A 17,715-nucleotide genomic window follows, 5' to 3' on the forward strand; every position below is an offset into this window, starting at 1 on the left:
ACACACCAGTCTCAACTTCTGGTGGCTGGACTTGGCAAGCCAGCAGCCTGGCACTTGATAGTGGAGCGCCTCTCAGTGTGTGTGTGTGTGTGTGTGTGTGTGTGTGTGTGTGATGTCAGTGTGTGTGTGTGTGTGTGTCTGTGTGTGTGTGCGTGCGTGTCCCTCTGCGTGGGTGTGTGTCTGTGTGTGTGTCTATTTCTGTGTGTGCGCAGGTGTGTGGGTGCTTGTGTACGCCGCGTATGTGTGTGTGTGTGTGTGTGCGTGCGTGCGCACCATTGTGTGTGTCCGTGTGCGTGCATGTTTGGCGTGCATGGGCACATGTGTGCGTGCGTGTGCATGGGGTGTGCCTAATCAGTGAGATGGCCAAGCAGGTCACGCCTGCCGCATTAACCAGGGTACGCCTTGGGGTCGGCTGATTTAAAAAGGGCCCACGACATGAGACGGGGGTGGCCCCCTAACCGTCCCACATCAACACCCCCCCGCCGCTGTTCTTTATGGTGTTCAGATAATGCCATAGCCCTAATTGGTTTCATGTCGCATTAGCCAGCTGCTGTTTTGACGTTGGCTGATCTTCGCCCGCGTTGTAAATATTTAAAGAGCTGCTTTCTGTTCTCTACCTTTCCTTCGTTCTTTTATTTATTCATAAGTTTTCTACTCCTTTGAGGTGCGGCGTGTATATTCACGCTCGGGCCGTTTGTTTTGTCAGCTCTTAGGGGCCTTGTTGTCTATCGCCCCAGCGACGTCAGGGTGGTCCGCACGCCACGACGCCCATTGTGGTGTCCGACATCTTGATCAAAGGGGCTAAAGACAGGGCCTGTGGACTAGTAAATTGCTTTCCATCAACCCTACACCACCGCCACCGCCACCTACGCAACCGCCGCCTCCACCGCCACCACTGCCACCACTGCCAACACCAACACCAACACCACCACCGTAACCACCACCAACAGCACGTTACCAGCACTCGGCTCCTAGGGGCCCCACAGACCCTCTTGGTGTCTGCATCCCCTGTGTGATGGCGCGTTTCCACCGAGCGGTGCGGTTAGGTGTGGTACGGCTAGGTTTGGTCAGGTGCGGCTCACGTTTCCACCGCAGACAGTACCCTTATGGTAGGGCGAGGTTTAAGCCTGATGGCGATAGCCGCGGCAGCTACATAAGCGTCTTGACATCATAGCAGCCCAACGCAGTGTAGCCTGCTAATAAATCCGAGGAAAATGAAGAACGTGACACATTAAACAAAGGGCAACAATAAAGGACGTCCAAGAAGGATGGCAAACTTTCAGAAATACCTTGTGGGTACTGTGTTTGATTGTTTTTATCCCAACTTTACGGCCCCCTTTCAGACCACTTGGTACCCGAAAGGAAGAGTACTGATATATAGATACGGCTTATCACGGCTCAGTGTGGTTATTTGGGACCCCGCCCACTTTGGGCGGTGGAAACGCAAACCGTACCACACCTAACCGTACCGCATTGCTCAGTGGAAATGCACCATGAGTCATGAGTGGAGGAGCCGGATCAGCCCGTCTCCTCCACTCACAAATCACAATTACAATTAGGGCATTTAGCAGACGCTTTTATCCAAGGCGACTTACATCGGTTAATACACACATTGACACACCGACGGCAGAGTCAACCATGCAAGGCGACAGCCAGCTCGTCAGGAGCAGTTAGGGTTAAGTTTCTTGCTCAAGGACACATCAACACTCAGCTAGGAGGAGCTGGGGGTTGAACTAGCAACCTTTCGGTTATAAGACAACTGCTCTACCTCCTGAGCTAAGCCGACCCACTCACACAGGTGAGGCACACACCCACAGGGTCTGTGGGGTCCCTGGAAGCCGATGAAAACAACAAGAAGCCTACAATCATCAGACAATCAGACAATCATACAATCATCAACGGTTCAGTCACAGAGGTTCAGTGGAAGATTATTCATTTATCGAGCATCCACACCATGACAGTTTTTTTCTCATGAATGTTGCCGTTCATCATTTCTTGGGCTATACTGAGCATGGATTTCATTAAAAGGATGACTCTCTTATCGGAGTACTATATGGTATTTTGGCAACTGCATTGGATGTTGCATTTACAGTGGGGCAAAAAAGTATTTAGTCAGCCTCCAATTGTGCAAGTTCTCCCACTTAAAAAGATGAGAGAGGCCTGTAATTTTCATCATAGGTATACCTCAGCTATGAGAGACAAAATGAAAAAAAAAAATCTAGAAAATCACATTGTCTGATTTTTAAAGAATTTATTTGCAAATTATGGTGGAAAATAAGTATTTGGTCAATAACCAAAGGTCATCTCAATACTTTGTTACATGCCCTTTGTTGGCAATGACAGAGGTCAAACGTTTTCTGTAAGTCTTTACAAGGTTTTCACACACTGCTGCTGGTATTTTGGCCCATTCCTCAATGCAGATCTCCTCTAGAGCAGTGATGTTTTTGGGCCACACGGACTTTCAACTCCCTCCAAAGATTTTCTATGGGGTTGAGATCTGGAGACTGGCTAGGCCACTCCAGGACCTTGAAATGCTTCTTACGAAGCCACTCCTTCGTTCCCCGGGCGGTGTGTTTGGGGTCATTGTCATGCTGAAAGACCCAGCCACGTTTCATCTTCAGTGCCCTTGCTGATGGAAGGAGGTTTTCACTCAAAATCTCACGATGCATGGCCCCATTCATTCTTTCCGTCATACGGATCAGACGTCCTGGTCCCTTGGCAGAAAAACAGCCCCAAAGCATGATGTTTCCACCCCCATGCTTCACTGTAGGTATGGTGTTCTCTGGATGCAACTCAGCATTCTTTCTCCTCCAAACACGACGAGTTGAGTTTTTACCAAAAAGTTATATTTTGGTTTCATCTGACCATATGACATTCTCCCAATCCTCTTCTGGATCATCCAAATGCTCTCTAGCAAACTTCAAACGGGCCCGGACATACACTGGCTTTAGCAGGGGGACACGTCTGGCACTGCAGGATTTGAGTCCCTGGCGGCGTAGTGTGTTAGTGATGGTAGCCTTTGTTACTTTGGTCCCAGCTCTCTGGAGGTCATTCACTAGGTCCCCCCGTGTGGTTCTGGGATTTTTGTTCACCGTTCTTGTGATCATTTTGACCCCACAGGGTGAGATCTTGCGTGGAGCCCCAGATCGAGGGAGATTATCAGTGGTCTTGTATGTATTCCATTTCCTAATAATTGCTCCCACAGTTGATTTCTTCACACCAAGCTGCTTACCTATTGCAGATTCAGACTTCACAGCCTGGTGCAGGTCTACAATTGTGTTTCTGGTGTCCTTTGACAGCTCTTTGGTCTTGGTCATAGTGGAGTTTGGAGTGTGACTGTTTGAGGTTGTGGACAGGTGTCTTTTATACTGATAAGGAGTTCAAACAGGTGCCATTAATACAGGTAATAAGTGGAGGACAGAGGAGCCTCTTAAAGAAGAAGTTACAGGTCTGTGACAGCCAGAAATCTTGCTGGTTTGTAGGTGACCAAATACTTATTTTCCACCATAATTTGCAAATAAATTCTTAAAAACTCAGACAATGTGATTTTCTGGATTTTTTTTTTTCATTTTGTCTCTCATAGCTGAGGTTTACCAATGATGAAAATTACAGGCCTCTCTCGTCTTTTTAAGTGGGAGAACTTGCACAATTGGTGGCTGACTAAATACTTTTTTGCCCCACTGTATATGTTGTAGTTTTCTATTATATCTATCCTATCATTCTGATCTATCCCATCAGATTAATCAAGGTTATTTGTAAAATAGCTGGTTTGTCACTCACAACGTCTTTTCATTGGGCATTATCTACACCCCTTTCTTTTTTTATAGGTTAAAACATGTCCATGAAAGTACATTTACTATAAATTTATTTTTAAATGGAACACACATGAAGTATTGCCCTTTTCTCTTGCACTGTCTCTCTGTCTCTGTCTCTCTCTGTAACACATACACATATACAGAGACACACACACACACACACACACACACACACACATACACACACATGCACAGTTTGCAGTAGCAGGGGGGAGACAAAGACAAGACCAAAAGAGAGTGAGTGAGAGAGAGAGAGAGACACCTTGACATTCAACACATCCAGGCTGATTGATCGTGCCTTGTTCGCTTCTCTCGCTATATGAGGATGGGTGTGTGACTCCACCAAGACCCTGCTGCCCTTCAGATAGCTGCCCTTTCAACGTTGGATCACTTTGATGATTGGGGGCTGGGGGGGTGTTATAGAGCTATATTACATGACCGGAGTCTGTTGACAATATACAGGCGCCTCTATGGGCACGCCTGGTCCTTTGTTGGCAAAGAGTCTGCCATGGCCCCCGTCTGGCACAGGGCCCCGTCTTATCGGGAGACTTAAGGAAATGAGAGCAGATCTGCGTGTTGGACAGCTGCTGTGTGGTCTTGTTGGGGGCGGGGCTGTATTAGGTGTGTGTGTGTGTGTGTGTGTGTGGGGGGGGGGGGGGGGGGGGGGGGGGGGGGTAACTTAAGGAACACAGGTGACAGATGGACGAAAGGTATTATCAACACCCTAAGGATGCGCTCACATGAGCTGCACACACACACACACACACACATACCTATGTAAGATTACTCTTGCATGCTTGTCTAAAGACTAAGGATGGATGTGTGTATATATCTACACACGCACACACTCACACATTAATACACGATCACCAGGCAGCCCTGAAATGCCCACCTCTGTGTACGTACATCCACCCCGTCATTGATACCCCCGTCTGTCCACACTTCTTTACGTCCATATCTGACACATTTGCTGATTGAGTCGGTTAAACCACACGGCATGTCACGGTTCATGGTTTTCCGTATAGTCATTAGGAGGCGCTGTTCAGCAGTTTTTGGGTTAGTTCTTTTCTGAATGCACCTGTGTTGATTGACTTTGCTCAATTGAGTTTGTTTCACCTGTGTTATGTGTATTTAAGTTCTTCGACTTGCTTCGTTTGCCACCAGGTCTTCACCATGTATACGCTACCAGTAAATCCTCTTGTTGACAAGAAAGGGAGGTACTCTTTTTTGAGGAATTCCAAACGTTGTTTTATTTTGGTGTCTCTGCGTCCACACTCCTCCTTTTGATCTGAGGCTAGTCTGATCGTAGCTAGAGACCCCGGGGCTGAACCAGGATCAAACGGGCGAGGCAGATCCTGCAGGGAGAAGGCAAAAGGCGTCATCAGGTTAACGATGCAGGAATAAAAATAAAAATAAAGGGATGGAAACCGTAAATATCGCTAGAAGAAACGCTGTAACTTTTGACATGGAGGAACAAAGACGGACTCGGGGTTAGGTTCATCTGCCTCTCACCCAGTGACTAGACGGTTGAAAACATTCTTCATCTCGGCAATGAATGGGGTTGAGGCCGTAAACCACCATGGCCTTCTGCTCCTCCCAGAACACTCTTCCAGTCAGCAGTGAGATCAGGAAGGCGATCGGGGACCTTCCTATAGGAAAGCTAGAGGGTTGGATTTCGAAGGCCAGGGAGCACTGTGTAAGAAAGCCCTGGCACCTTCCTGGATGAGCGCCGTGTCTCTCTGGTGGGGGGCAGGAGGGGCTCTGGATGAGAGGAGTTGTTTGGTTGAGATGCCAGGCTAGCCTCTTCTGGGGGTATGGGAGCTGATAGTCCTTGAGCTGGGGGGGGGGGTTTGGGCTGCCGAGGTCAAAGTCTCGTTGAGGGCCTGGATTGGTTGGTCTTGATTGCCCAAGAGATGTCAATGATTACTTATCATGGTATGGATTGGTTTGTGTTTCAAAGCGGTGAGAAAAGCAAGCTGTGAGCGAGAGCGTTGTCTCTTGCAATGTGTTGCAAGAGACTAGCGAGATGAGAAGTATGATATAGAAAGTGCAATTAGAGTCTGAAATGGGAATCAATGCGATCAAAGCTGAAAGATCTGACATCAGTCCACAGGACCCACGTACAGCAAGATGCTGACCTGATCTAACCTGATCTAGTCTCCTCCAACTCTAGCCTGGCTCCGTCCGCCTACGTACTTCCGCTCAATTTTCATTTCCCTTCAGAGTCTGGTAGGACCAGGCTACTCCACCTCACCTGATCTAAATGTATCTGTTCGCCACTAACTGACCTGATCTAACCTAATCTACTGTCCGCCACCTCACCTGATCTAAATTAATCTATTCGCCTCTAACTGACCTGATCTAACCTAATCTACTGTCCGCCACCTCACCTGATCTAAATTAATCTATTCGCCTCCAACTGACCTGATCTAACCTAATCTACTGTCCGCCACCTCACCTGATCTAAATTAATCTATTTGCCTCTAACTGACCTGATCTAACCTAACCTACTGTCCTCCACCTCACCTGATCTAAATTAATCTATTCGCCTCTAACTGACCTGATCTAACCTAATCTACTGTCCTCAACTGCACCTGATCTAAATAAATCTACTCTTCCCTACCTGACCTGATCTAAACTTATGTACTACTATATGTACTTGCTCTACTTCATCTGATCAAACTGAATCTACTCTTCCTCCCTGACATGTGTCCCTGTAAGACACTTTGTCTTTTTTTGAAGGAAAGTGTTAAATTACTAATTCAACTAAAAGTAAACAAGACAGAAGTAAGTAAGGAAAGGAAGTAAGCAGAAGTTTGAATGGCTATCGTTGGATCCTCTGGACCTGACCTTATCTCCTTCTGTCCTTGTGGCCCTTCTCTCCTTGTTGTCTTTCCCTTGCCTCCTTCTCGTCTTTATACTGCCACAATGCTTTGCCGCCCTTGGTATCTGCTGTAAAAAACATATAAGAATAGCCTCCCCCACCACTCAAGTCTCCCCCCCTTCCTCCCCCACCCGTCTCTCTCCGTCCAATCTGATTGCGGTCCACGTAGGGCCGTCTTTGTTGCCCTCCTCGTCCGTAATTGCAAGTGTATTAAAAGTCAGATCTCCCCTCCTCTTGAATTTCAAATGGAGAGGCTTCAAAGTGAAGCGGCTCCGCCGGTTCGAGGGGTCATCAAACGCAGCCGCTCGCTCGCGCACCGCGTGCTTCACCGGCCCACTCCACCCGGTCCGGTGAAACCTACCCGGGCTTTACCGGACCCCCACCACCCCACCCCCCTGGTCCTGCTCGTGGAAGACCCCTAGCGTCCGCGGTCAGGCCTCGAAGGGCCCTCAAAAGCAGCTAACCATTGACTTTATTTCTTTATTTCTGCAATTGCTGATCATAATTAATACATCTAGTTTTATTATATGTTTTATTTTCAAGAGCCTACGACTGAGTGCACTTCATGCCCGTGGAGGCCCACGTCCCCCCAGTATGACCAGGCCTTTAAGGGGTGGTCGGGTTTATTACTACGGTGATTATATTCTGCTGGGTTGTTTACCGGCGGGCCTCTTTCAGAGGGCTGTGATTGGCCACCGTCCGATGATAGCCAATGATAGGGGTGAACAGAGTCGGGTGCTGCGGTGTCCAGCTCGGCTCCAGAGGAACAATGAGCCTGATCAACCAGCGGCCTCCATTTTGTTCGAAATGGGACGTTTTGCTTTGAGTATCGAGAGCTCTGGCTCTCTGCTTGGATTCAAACAAAAATAATAATGAAAACCACTAATCACACAACAAACAGACACTTGTACACCTAGCAAACACATTTACGTTGCTCCGTCGCAGCACGATGGCTAGTTAGATTTTGTGTTGTGCTTAATTGGATCAGACGCTGCTTGACATAACTGTCATGCCATACTCAGCCTCGGAGCGGGGGCCGGGGTTTGAGCTATTATGCTGTTCAGAAAAATGGAAATGAATGTGAATGGGCCGACAGAAATGTGGCAGATGGCTACAGCAGCAATTACATTAGAATACCTACAGCATCTGATGTTAGATCATCTGTGGTCACTGTTTGCTTCTCCTTCTTCTTCATCCCCTTCTCCTTCTTCTTCTTCTTCTTCTTCTTCTTCTTCTTCTGCTGTTTCTTCTTCTGCTTCAACATCCTCTCGCCCTCTCTCTCTCTTTCTCCAGATGGTGGTTCTCATGGACCCGATGGAGGATCCAGACGACATCCTGCGTGCCAACCGCTCCAGGGAGAAGACCTACATGTTCGACGTGACGTTCGATTACCTAGCCAATCAGGTAAGTCCTAGGGAGGCTCAAGGTAAACATCCAGCGAATGAGCACACACGGTCTTGTGTTGCCAGGCTGGGGCAGAAAGCGTGGGGTTAGGAGTTTGATTCCCCAGCCAGACATGCACTCAGGGTTTTGTAAGAAGTGACACTATATCACATATGAGTGATATAGCGATATTATATATTGGTAACACTTTACATAAGGGTGCATTCATTGTTCATTAATGAATATTATCTGATGCAGCAATCAGCATTAACTTACTTTAACGAACAGTAAATATACCGTTATTAAGGGTCGTTAAATAATATACAAATGGTGTTCACGTTTACTAATGGTGATAATGTCTACCAAGGTAATGGTTTTAATATTTAATATGATTACTAACATTATTACTACTTATTACCAGCGGTTACTTAACCATTAGTTAACTGTTAAATAGCGCAGTTAATTGTTAGCTAATAATTATGACTGCATTAATTATTGTTAATTAATGGTTGCTAGACTTTTAGTCAACGGTTTAATAACTATGTTATTGTTAGCTCATTCTTATTACTGCATGAACTATTGTTAATGGTTACCATAGTAACCTTATGGTCAAGTGTCCCTTATACATTAACGACAATGTACACACACTTCTCCATGTCATGTAACGCAGGAGGAAGTGTACCGCGCCACCACTAAGGGGCTGATCGAGGGGCTCATATCGGGCTACAACGCAACCGTGTTCGCCTACGGACCCACAGGTGGGTCTACACGGGACAGAGGCATGCCTGCTGCCACCCACACACACACACACACACACACCAGAATATTTAATCGGGAGCACACACACGTCAGACATTTCTTACCAATTTGTGTGTGTGTGTGTGTGTCCGATTAAATATTCTGATTGTACTTCCATCTTTGCATGTGATTACCCCTAATTTCTGCATGTTTTCCATTCTGAACCCAGTAAATGTAAATGTCTGCGTCCAATGTAGACATTTCAATAGCCATAAAATAAGAAGTCTTTTCTATACAAGTTGGCTTCCATGGTGAAGCAGAACACTCACCGACGAACGTTCATTATTATTTTCCTCCTGCATATAAATCAGCACTTAGTCTGTCTTGGTGGGGGAATGACTCACCTTGCTCGTCCAACACTGTGTCATTCAGGAAGTAGTAATTGCTGTAATTTGCCGCTGGGTCAGATTATAACAGCAGGCGAGTGCAAAGCGAGGCCCAGGATAGCACCGGGGGAAAACAGATCCTGTGATCCTCTCGAGGAAAGGGTTTGGTGGGCGTTGATGGGGGTCTGCTCGAAGGCAGAGATGTCCCATTATTTAAAAACAAACCCACACCCTTGGCACGTTACTGACCACTTCAGCAGACAATCAGCATCCATCCACGGGGCTGCAGTATCAAAGGAGAACATAGAGCCTGAAGTGTTCCAAATTGTTACAACAGCGAGGGTTTCAGAACATGCTGTTCCCGTTGTAATGTTGTAAAGCACACAGCGCTCACCTTAAATTAGATTTTGAATCATGGGTGCCGCTCTTTTTTGGGTGCCAGTCAATTCCATTAGATGTCTATCCAGTTATCGGCCAGTCAATGACAATAGTGCCTTCTGCATGAGCAGATCAAGGTATTTGAATCTAGGACATTTTCTTTTTGATGACAAACTCAAAGACAATCTGAAAAGGTTCATGGAACTATTTTACCTTTTTAATGTTTGGTCTTTATTTTGTATGGGGACTAAGGGCTACTCTTAAATATCTTCATTGTGTCTCTCGTGTTTTATGCAGGAGTACACACTAGTATACTATACAGTGCACTACACACTGACTTACATTGAGTCTAGATACGGGTTAGAATCAGGACTGCTTAACGGAGTCGATAATAATCTCCTTTTATTCAATTTTCAGGTTGCGGGAAGACATACACAATGTTAGGGACCGACAAAGAGCCCGGCATTTACGTGCGGACGTTGAACGACTTGTTCAAAGCCATCGAGGAGACCAGCGATGACATGCAGTACAGTGTTACCATGTCCTACCTCGAGGTAAGCACAGTCTCATCCAAAGAAATCTTGATTGGCGACGCGTGTCTTAGCCATAAACTTGCAGTCATAAACTTGGTTCAAATTGATTCGTATGTTTGGCGTCGCTGTAATCGCGCTACCTCTCTGTAGAGTAATCACTTTTTGCAGGTACTGATCACTTCCCTGGTTGCTATGCGCCGACGTCGTCAGGCGGGTTTTATTTGGCGGCTCATTATTTCAGCTTCACGGTACTTCCTCACACTTAAACCACACGGACCCGATCTGCAACCCCTGCAGCGAGGACAGAGTGCTGTTTGGATCTGCGTCAAGATTATAGTTCACAATACTGTGGGAATCCAACGAGACATTTCGTTAGCATTTTATTTGAACTATTATGAACTAGTTTAATAGAGTAAAATCGACACAAAGTCTTAATACATTTGAAACATCTAATTTACCTGTTGTTTATTACGTACAATCAGCAGTTTGACCTGCTCTGCAATATTCACCAAGCCGTAACTAATGTGTCTAATTTGAGCGGCAGCGGTATTGGCTGGGGGGTAATCTAAATGATGACGATACGATTGGCCAATAGACTGATAAGACTGTTGCTGTGTGTCTGCCACACGAGTCCTTTATGCTGCAACCACCTTAACCACCCACAAGGACATATGGCGTCAATAGGCATGGTTTGCTACCCTCAGTGTACCCTCAATTGATACAATTGGGCTCAAAAAGTTAGACATTTAAGTCTCGCACTCAACTATAATAGCACTCCTGATAACAATATTGATGGTGCACTATAATATTAATAATAATAATATCATTAATTATAGTCCTGGTTGTAAATGTGCAATATGTTGTCAATTCTATGTTGTCAAATGATAATCCATAAAAGCTTCCACCGCAAAGCACAATGAAAGAAACACATGAACAAAGACAAATTAACGAACCGGAACAAAAGATTGTCAACAAAACATCCAGCAGACGCGTTTGAAAGCCCCGTGATTACAGCGACGTGCAACGCTGCCGTTCTGTTTTTTAGGAGATAAAGAGTTTGGAAAAAAGACTAAATAAATTGCACTCCACTCTCTTCCCCTGCCGCATAACTCAGAGTTTGGATGACTCTGGATGAGGGAAACAAAACATCTTGTTTACATGTCAAACCCCGAACCAGAGAGTGAGAGCGGAGGAGAGACATCTCCCCAGGCTGGTTCAGAGAGCCTGTTCAGCTTGGGCTTTTTCTGCAGGAGACGAGTGTGTTGTCTCCCGTTTCCAGGGATCATACCTCCCCCCCCCCCCTTCTGAGTGCCCAATCCCGCCACTGAGGTCAAGTCCTGTTTTACGGCCTGGCTCAATGAGCACACAATGAGCTCCCTGCTCACCTTCTGGACAGAACAAAGAGGAGGAGAACTGACCTTCTGACAGAGTGCTGTGGACAGCCCAAGCAAATATAAATCTGCGTCATGCAAATAAAAAAACAAAGGACAAGAAACATAATTGACGACAAGCCTTCACAAACGTTCATTCCGCCACGCATACACTCACACACATGCTCGCTCACACACACTTTTTTCTGAAGGAAAACATCCTTATGAATATATATAAATCTTTCGACCTTCTCTTACATTGACAGCACGTCAACTAAAGGAAAAAAGGATATAGCTCATAGAATGTACCGGCCTCTTCTTTTTATTCTCCTTCTATTTCTTCGCTCAAGACAGACGTGCGTAGGCATCTTTCCAACAACCTCACCAGCCATTCGCTCGAGAGTTATTGAAGGGGAGCTTCCCTTTGTATGTGTATTCCATTTGACCCCGGCCGACCCCAACCCAGCTATTCAACCCACAACGTCACGCCGGTCTTTATGATTCCCCCTGGGTATGTGGCCTCTCCGTAGATCTACAACGAGATGATCCGCGACCTGCTGAATCCGTCCTCGGGCTTCCTGGACCTGAGAGAAGACTGCAAAGGTGGGATACAGGTGGCCGGGATTACGGAGGTGTCCACCATCAATGCCCGCGAGGTGAGACTCACACACACACACACACACACACACACGCACACGCACACGCACACGCACACGCACACACACACACAGGCTCACCAGATGGAGTAGATATAAAGGCACGACTTCAGACATCATAAACAACATGAAGAACAAACATTCTTAAGGTCAAAGTTTATTGAGCAGAGTAGAAAGATTTGGCAGGAGAGACCAGGCAAAAGTGGGCTTTCATCAAACTCGCAGCCAATGAATTGAGGTTGATTGAGCCTGATTTTCCGCTCTGCTGCCATAGTAACCAAAGTTCTCCCAGTCCAGAGGAAAGACTTTTTTTTTCCCCAACAAAAAAATAAAACCAAACCAAAATGATCCGACATTTCAGATATGCCTTTTGCACACTTAACATATGTCCTCCTAGATACTATTCAACCACTTCTAGACTATTTAGCAGCATTCACCCAACGCAATACAGTGAACTCAGACACATATCAATACTGAAGAGGTAGGCATCGAACCCGGTTCCTTCAGCGGCCGCCATGCCGGATCCTGTAGCCGTCTGGCGGTGTGTTGCGGAGGCGCTATGACGCCCCCCCCCCCCCCCCGTGTCAGGGTGTAGTCTCCGGTCTCTGGGGGTAACTCCGTCGCCCCGGCCCCTCAGATCATGGAGCTGCTGGTGCGGGGCAACAAGCAGCGCACCCAGGAGCCCACGGCGGCCAACCAGACGTCGTCGCGCTCCCACGCCGTGCTGCAGGTGGGCGTCCGCCAGCAGAGCCGTTGCCGGGACGTCCTGCAGGAGGTCCGCTTCGCCCGCCTCTTCATGATCGACCTGGCCGGGTCCGAGCGAGCCGCGCAGGTGCGTCCGCGGGGGGATGTGTGTGTTCTTTTGTATGTGTGTGCGTGTGTGGTTTTGTGTGTGTGTGTGTGTGTGTGTGTGTGTGTGTGTGTGTGTGTGTGTGTGTGTGTGTGTGTGTGTGTGTGTGTGTGTGTGTGTGTGTGTGTGTGTGTGTGTGGCCATGTGGCCGTTTGTTTGTCTGTTTGTGTTTGTGTGAGTGGGAGTGGGCGTGTTTTTTGTTTGTTTGTTTGTGTGTGTGTGTGTGTGTTGGAGTGCATATGTGAGTTTGAGAGCATACGTGTGTTTGAGTGCAAGTGTGTTTGACTGCAAGTGTGTGTGTTTTTGTGTGTGCATGCATGTATATGTATGCGCGCACACATTCTGCTTGCGTGTGTGTGTGTGTATGCCTTATTGGCAGATACAACCAAGTGTGGCTGTAGATGATGTCTTCCGGTTGCAGTGTGCTCATCAATTATTACAGTTTAGCTGTGTCGCTACACCGGTATGCTGGTCTATTATATATTAGCCGTCACTAAAGCATCATTACAATATCCCAGCTTTAGACCGCACATCCCCAGAGCCTCTTTCCTGTGTGTGTGTGTGTGTGTGTGTGTGTGTGTGTGTGTGTGTGTGTGTGTGTGTGTGTGTGTGTGTGTGTGTGTGTGTGTCACACATAAGTGCTACAGTGTTACCAGTAGTGTGTCTCTGCAAACATGGCAGTCCTTTCTTTTCCCTGGGCTCTGTCACAGCACTGCTTGGCAGCCATGTTTTACAGCAGTCCATAAAAGAAGGTAGCGGCTCACTATATTTACGGATGGTTCCATAAAACTGAGCCCACATTAACAATGTCTTGTCTATCTGGGCCAACATTAATGCTCCGCAGCACCCAGGTATTACTAAGATGTATTCTCACAGTGTTTGTTGCTCTTATTAGCATAGTGTGCTGTTATAAATCAGATTTCTGCTTTTATTCAAACTTTCATCTTTTCGGCTGTTATATATACTAGAGTTTTCTCAACTTCCAGTTGTAATTAACAGGAGGAATTGTTCAATGGAAAGTGTAGTATACTATGCATGCAAATCAATTAAAGTCCATTGACATTTTAAAATGCAAGGCAACTACTATTGGTTAGTTGAAAATAATAATCATCATTGAGATTAAACATCTCTTCCAGTGTCCTGGCCAAGACAGGCAGTAGAAGCCTACAGTCACACATAGCATACACACAAAACATAAGAAAATAAAACAACTAAAACAGTCCGCAGGGGGTAAGGGGGATATCAAGATCGCAAGACATTTCGGGAGGCTCAAGGAGGAGAATAATATTAAGTTTGAGCAACAAAGTGTAACGACATTTCGGGAGGCTCAAGGAGGAGGGTAATATTAAGTTTGAGCAACAAAGTATAAAGACATTTCGGGAGGCTGAAGGAGGACGGTAAAGTGTAGTCTTGTGGTGGACTCTACAGACATAATTCACCATAGTCTACTGTGTTATTGACATGTTCTCGTTGTGTTATACTGACACTGGCTCTTCAAGATCAAGTCACTTGTGTGTTGATATGCCGGTCGGCGCGATGTTTGAATTTAACGGTTTTTATATGACAAAATGAACGAACGGCCGTTGCTGGTCGAGGTGAGAAATTGCCTCTTCCCTTATTCTATCGCAATTTATAAAGTCTTTATACAGAACGTCTTACCTGGGAGAGTGTCGCTGCGGTGTGCGCGCGTGTGTGTGCGCGTGTAGTGTGTGCGCCTGTGTGTGCGTTTTCGTGTATGATGCTACTTTCTGCTCTACTGTTCATTCACTGCTGATCCGTGATTAGTTTGTGGGTTCACGTTTTCCTCGCCAGACCCCAGGAGTTTCTGCGACAGGCTGTTGTGAATGTTTCATTTTTCTTTGACCTGTACTCACGGCCATGCACATTACGGTGACAGCCTTCACCCATTCAGAGCACTTATTTACCATGGAGACTGTTTGAAAGGTTAACCAGCCGTAGCCCTGCTTTGAAGTATAGCACATTGGGGGGCCTCCATTTTGGAACCAACATAGGCGTGTTTCTTCCCTCCAAGGCCACGGGGCACATGTTCTGCTGACCCCTTAAGAAGAGGTATGTGTCTCCTAGTACTTGGTTTAATTGAAGGAGTCGTCACCAAAGTGTTAACGGGGGTGAAAGGTAGGATGTGTCGCCACCTATTGGCCAGGAGTGGAACGACGCCTTTGATAGATGGACTGCCTGTTTAAAGTAAAACAGGGACAGAGGAAATGTAACGCAACTTCAATTTAGTTTAATCATATTTTACCTTTCCCCTTCCTTCCCTCCCCCCCTCTCTCCCCCTGTCTCAGACTCAGAACAGGGGTCAAAGGTTGAAAGAAGGGGCTCACATCAACCGCTCCTTGCTTGCCTTGGGCAACTGCATCAATGCCCTGAGTGACAAGAACTGCAACAAGTATGTCAACTACAGAGACAGCAAGCTCACTCGACTGCTGAAGGTAGGTCAGAACCAAATGAAAGGATAGACCAAGCTTTTCCAATGTAAGTCGAATGTAAAGATGTTTATTGGAGTACATTTTACCTGTAATGTATGCAGACTGCGCTCTAATGACTCCTAAATGTATCTTAAATCTATTGAGTTGCTTTGGATTGAACAAAATGTGTTTAATGACTCAATAGTAAACCCAATGTTAACTTTGAACAGGACTCACTCGGGGGAAACAGCCGCACGGTCATGATCGCGCACATAAGCCCCGCCTCCCTGGCGTTCGAGGAGTCGAGGAACACGCTGACGTACGCGGACCGCGCCAAGAGCATCCGCACGCGGGTAAGAGACCACATCACCCTCGATATCCGTCCGCCTTCCATTCAACAGCAGGCCGAGTTGCATCATGAAAGAGTAAATGGAGTGTCACGTTTCAGGAAAAGAAGTACTTTATACCTGTTTGAATAAAATCAATTCTAAAACAAATTTAAATAAGAAAACACTTCACAATTCTCGATTTAGGCTGTATTAAAGAAGATATTTCCTGTGATAATGAATATCACTTAAATGATATGGCATTGGAACATACCTGAAGTGCTTCTCTCTGTTGGATCTCTCTGTTCCCCAGGTCAAGAAGAACCTGATCAACGTGTCCTACCACATCGCCCAGTACACCAACATCATCTCAGACCTGCACTGTGAGATCCAGCGGCTCAAGAAGAAGATCGCAGACCAGGCCGGTCTCCAGCTGCACACTGACCGGGCCGACATCCGCAATGTCCAGGGTAACTTCTTCGGCCTGTCCTTCAGCTTGTTGTTGTTGTTGTTGTTGTTGTTGTTGTTGTTGTTCTTCTTCTTCTTCTTCTTCTTCTTCTTCTTCTTCTTCTTCTTCTTCTTCTTCTTCTTCTTCTTCTTCTTCTTCTTCTTCTTCTTCTTCTTCTTCTTCTTCTTCTTCTTCTTCTTCTTCTTCTACCCCTCTTCTTCCTCTCAACAGCCTTCTTTAGCTCAAAAGCTCCCAGAATAGGCACTACTGAGTGACTAAAGGTTTGCAAACAACCTAGTTCCATCTTCCCTCAGGATGAACCCCTGGTTCTGGTGGAGTGGGTCTTCTAAAGGCATTCTTTAAAGGAGATATAGCTTAACCGTTGACCATCATTTCATTGGTGGGCTGGTGGGCATGTTTGCTTTAGTCTGCCTTACATTAAATAAAGAGTGCTGCAGTGGGCTGTAGAAACATTAGGTCTGTTTTTCCAGTGTTTATATTGGTTCTGACATTTCAATAGGGGTCATCTGCGAGTCACAGTGTTGTTTAAGTAGTGTTATTGTAGTCAGTATATATAGATTAGGATCCGTTAGAAATAAACACAAGCCAAACAGCCTATTCAATATGTGTGTAAATGCCAGCAAAACAAGAGAGGACTGCTAATAGAGTCCAAAGCCTCTATATTAGCCAGTGGACTCCTCATAAGTGTGTGAAAATGTTACCTGTGGCTCCTCTATCCTTTATATAGATCTTCTTCAACGACACCTTCTCACATGAATCATTACCTCTCTCTCTCTCTCTCTCTCTCTCTCTCTCTCTCTCTCTCTCTCTCTCTCTCTCTCTCTCTCTCTCTCTCTCTCTCTCTATATATATATATATATATATATATATATATATATATATATATATATATATATATATATATCTCCCTTCCCCTCCCTCACCTTCTCCCTCTCTCTCTCTATCTCCGTCCCTCCCTCTCCCTCTCTCTCTCCCTCTCCCTCTCCCCCTCCCTCTACCTCTCCCCCTCCCTCTCCCTCTCCCCCTCCCTCTCTCTCTCTATCTCTGTCTCTCTCCCCCTCCCCCCCTCCGTCTCCCTCTCTCTGTCTCTCTCTCTCCCTCTCCCCCTCCCTCTCCCTCTCTCTCTCTCTCCGTCCCTCTCCCCCTCCCTCTCTCTCTCTATCTCTGTCCCTCTCCCCCTCCCCCCTCCGTCTCCCTCTCTCTGTCTCTCTCTCTCCCTTTCCCCCTCCCTCTCCCCCTCCCCCTCCCTCTCCCCCTCTCCCTCTCTATCTCCGTCCCTCTCCCCCTCCCCCCCTTCGTCTCCCTCTCTCTGTCTCTCTCTCTCCCCCTTTCCCCCTCCCTCTCCCCCTCTCCCTCTCTATCACCGTCCCTCTCCCTCTCTATCTCCGTCCCTCTCCCCCTCCCTCTCCCTCTCCCCCTCCCTCTCCCCCTCTCTCTCCCTCTCCCCCTCCCTCTCCCCCCCTCTCTCTCTATCTCCGTCCTTCTCCCCCTCCCCCCC

General features: G+C 46.7%; 1 protein-coding gene across 1 annotated transcript in view; it reads left to right on the forward strand.

Annotated features, from left to right (window-relative positions):
* The window catches only part of kif19 (kinesin family member 19), a gene marked incomplete at both ends in the record, with an annotated part of 39,514 nt that overhangs the window by 14,947 nt on the left and 6,852 nt on the right, over positions 1 to 17,715 (forward strand). Inside the window, 8 exons of the mRNA XM_079757086.1 lie at positions 7,993 to 8,103; positions 8,753 to 8,840; positions 10,002 to 10,138; positions 12,018 to 12,143; positions 12,781 to 12,975; positions 15,300 to 15,446; positions 15,653 to 15,775; positions 16,062 to 16,218. Of these exons, the coding sequence (XP_079613212.1) occupies positions 7,993 to 8,103; positions 8,753 to 8,840; positions 10,002 to 10,138; positions 12,018 to 12,143; positions 12,781 to 12,975; positions 15,300 to 15,446; positions 15,653 to 15,775; positions 16,062 to 16,218 (1,084 nt within the window). The remainder of the gene's footprint in view (positions 1 to 7,992; positions 8,104 to 8,752; positions 8,841 to 10,001; positions 10,139 to 12,017; positions 12,144 to 12,780; positions 12,976 to 15,299; positions 15,447 to 15,652; positions 15,776 to 16,061; positions 16,219 to 17,715) is intronic.

Source organism: Pollachius pollachius (assembly GCF_949987615.1).
Source record: "Pollachius pollachius genome assembly, chromosome: 19".
NCBI lineage: Eukaryota > Metazoa > Chordata > Actinopteri > Gadiformes > Gadidae > Pollachius > Pollachius pollachius.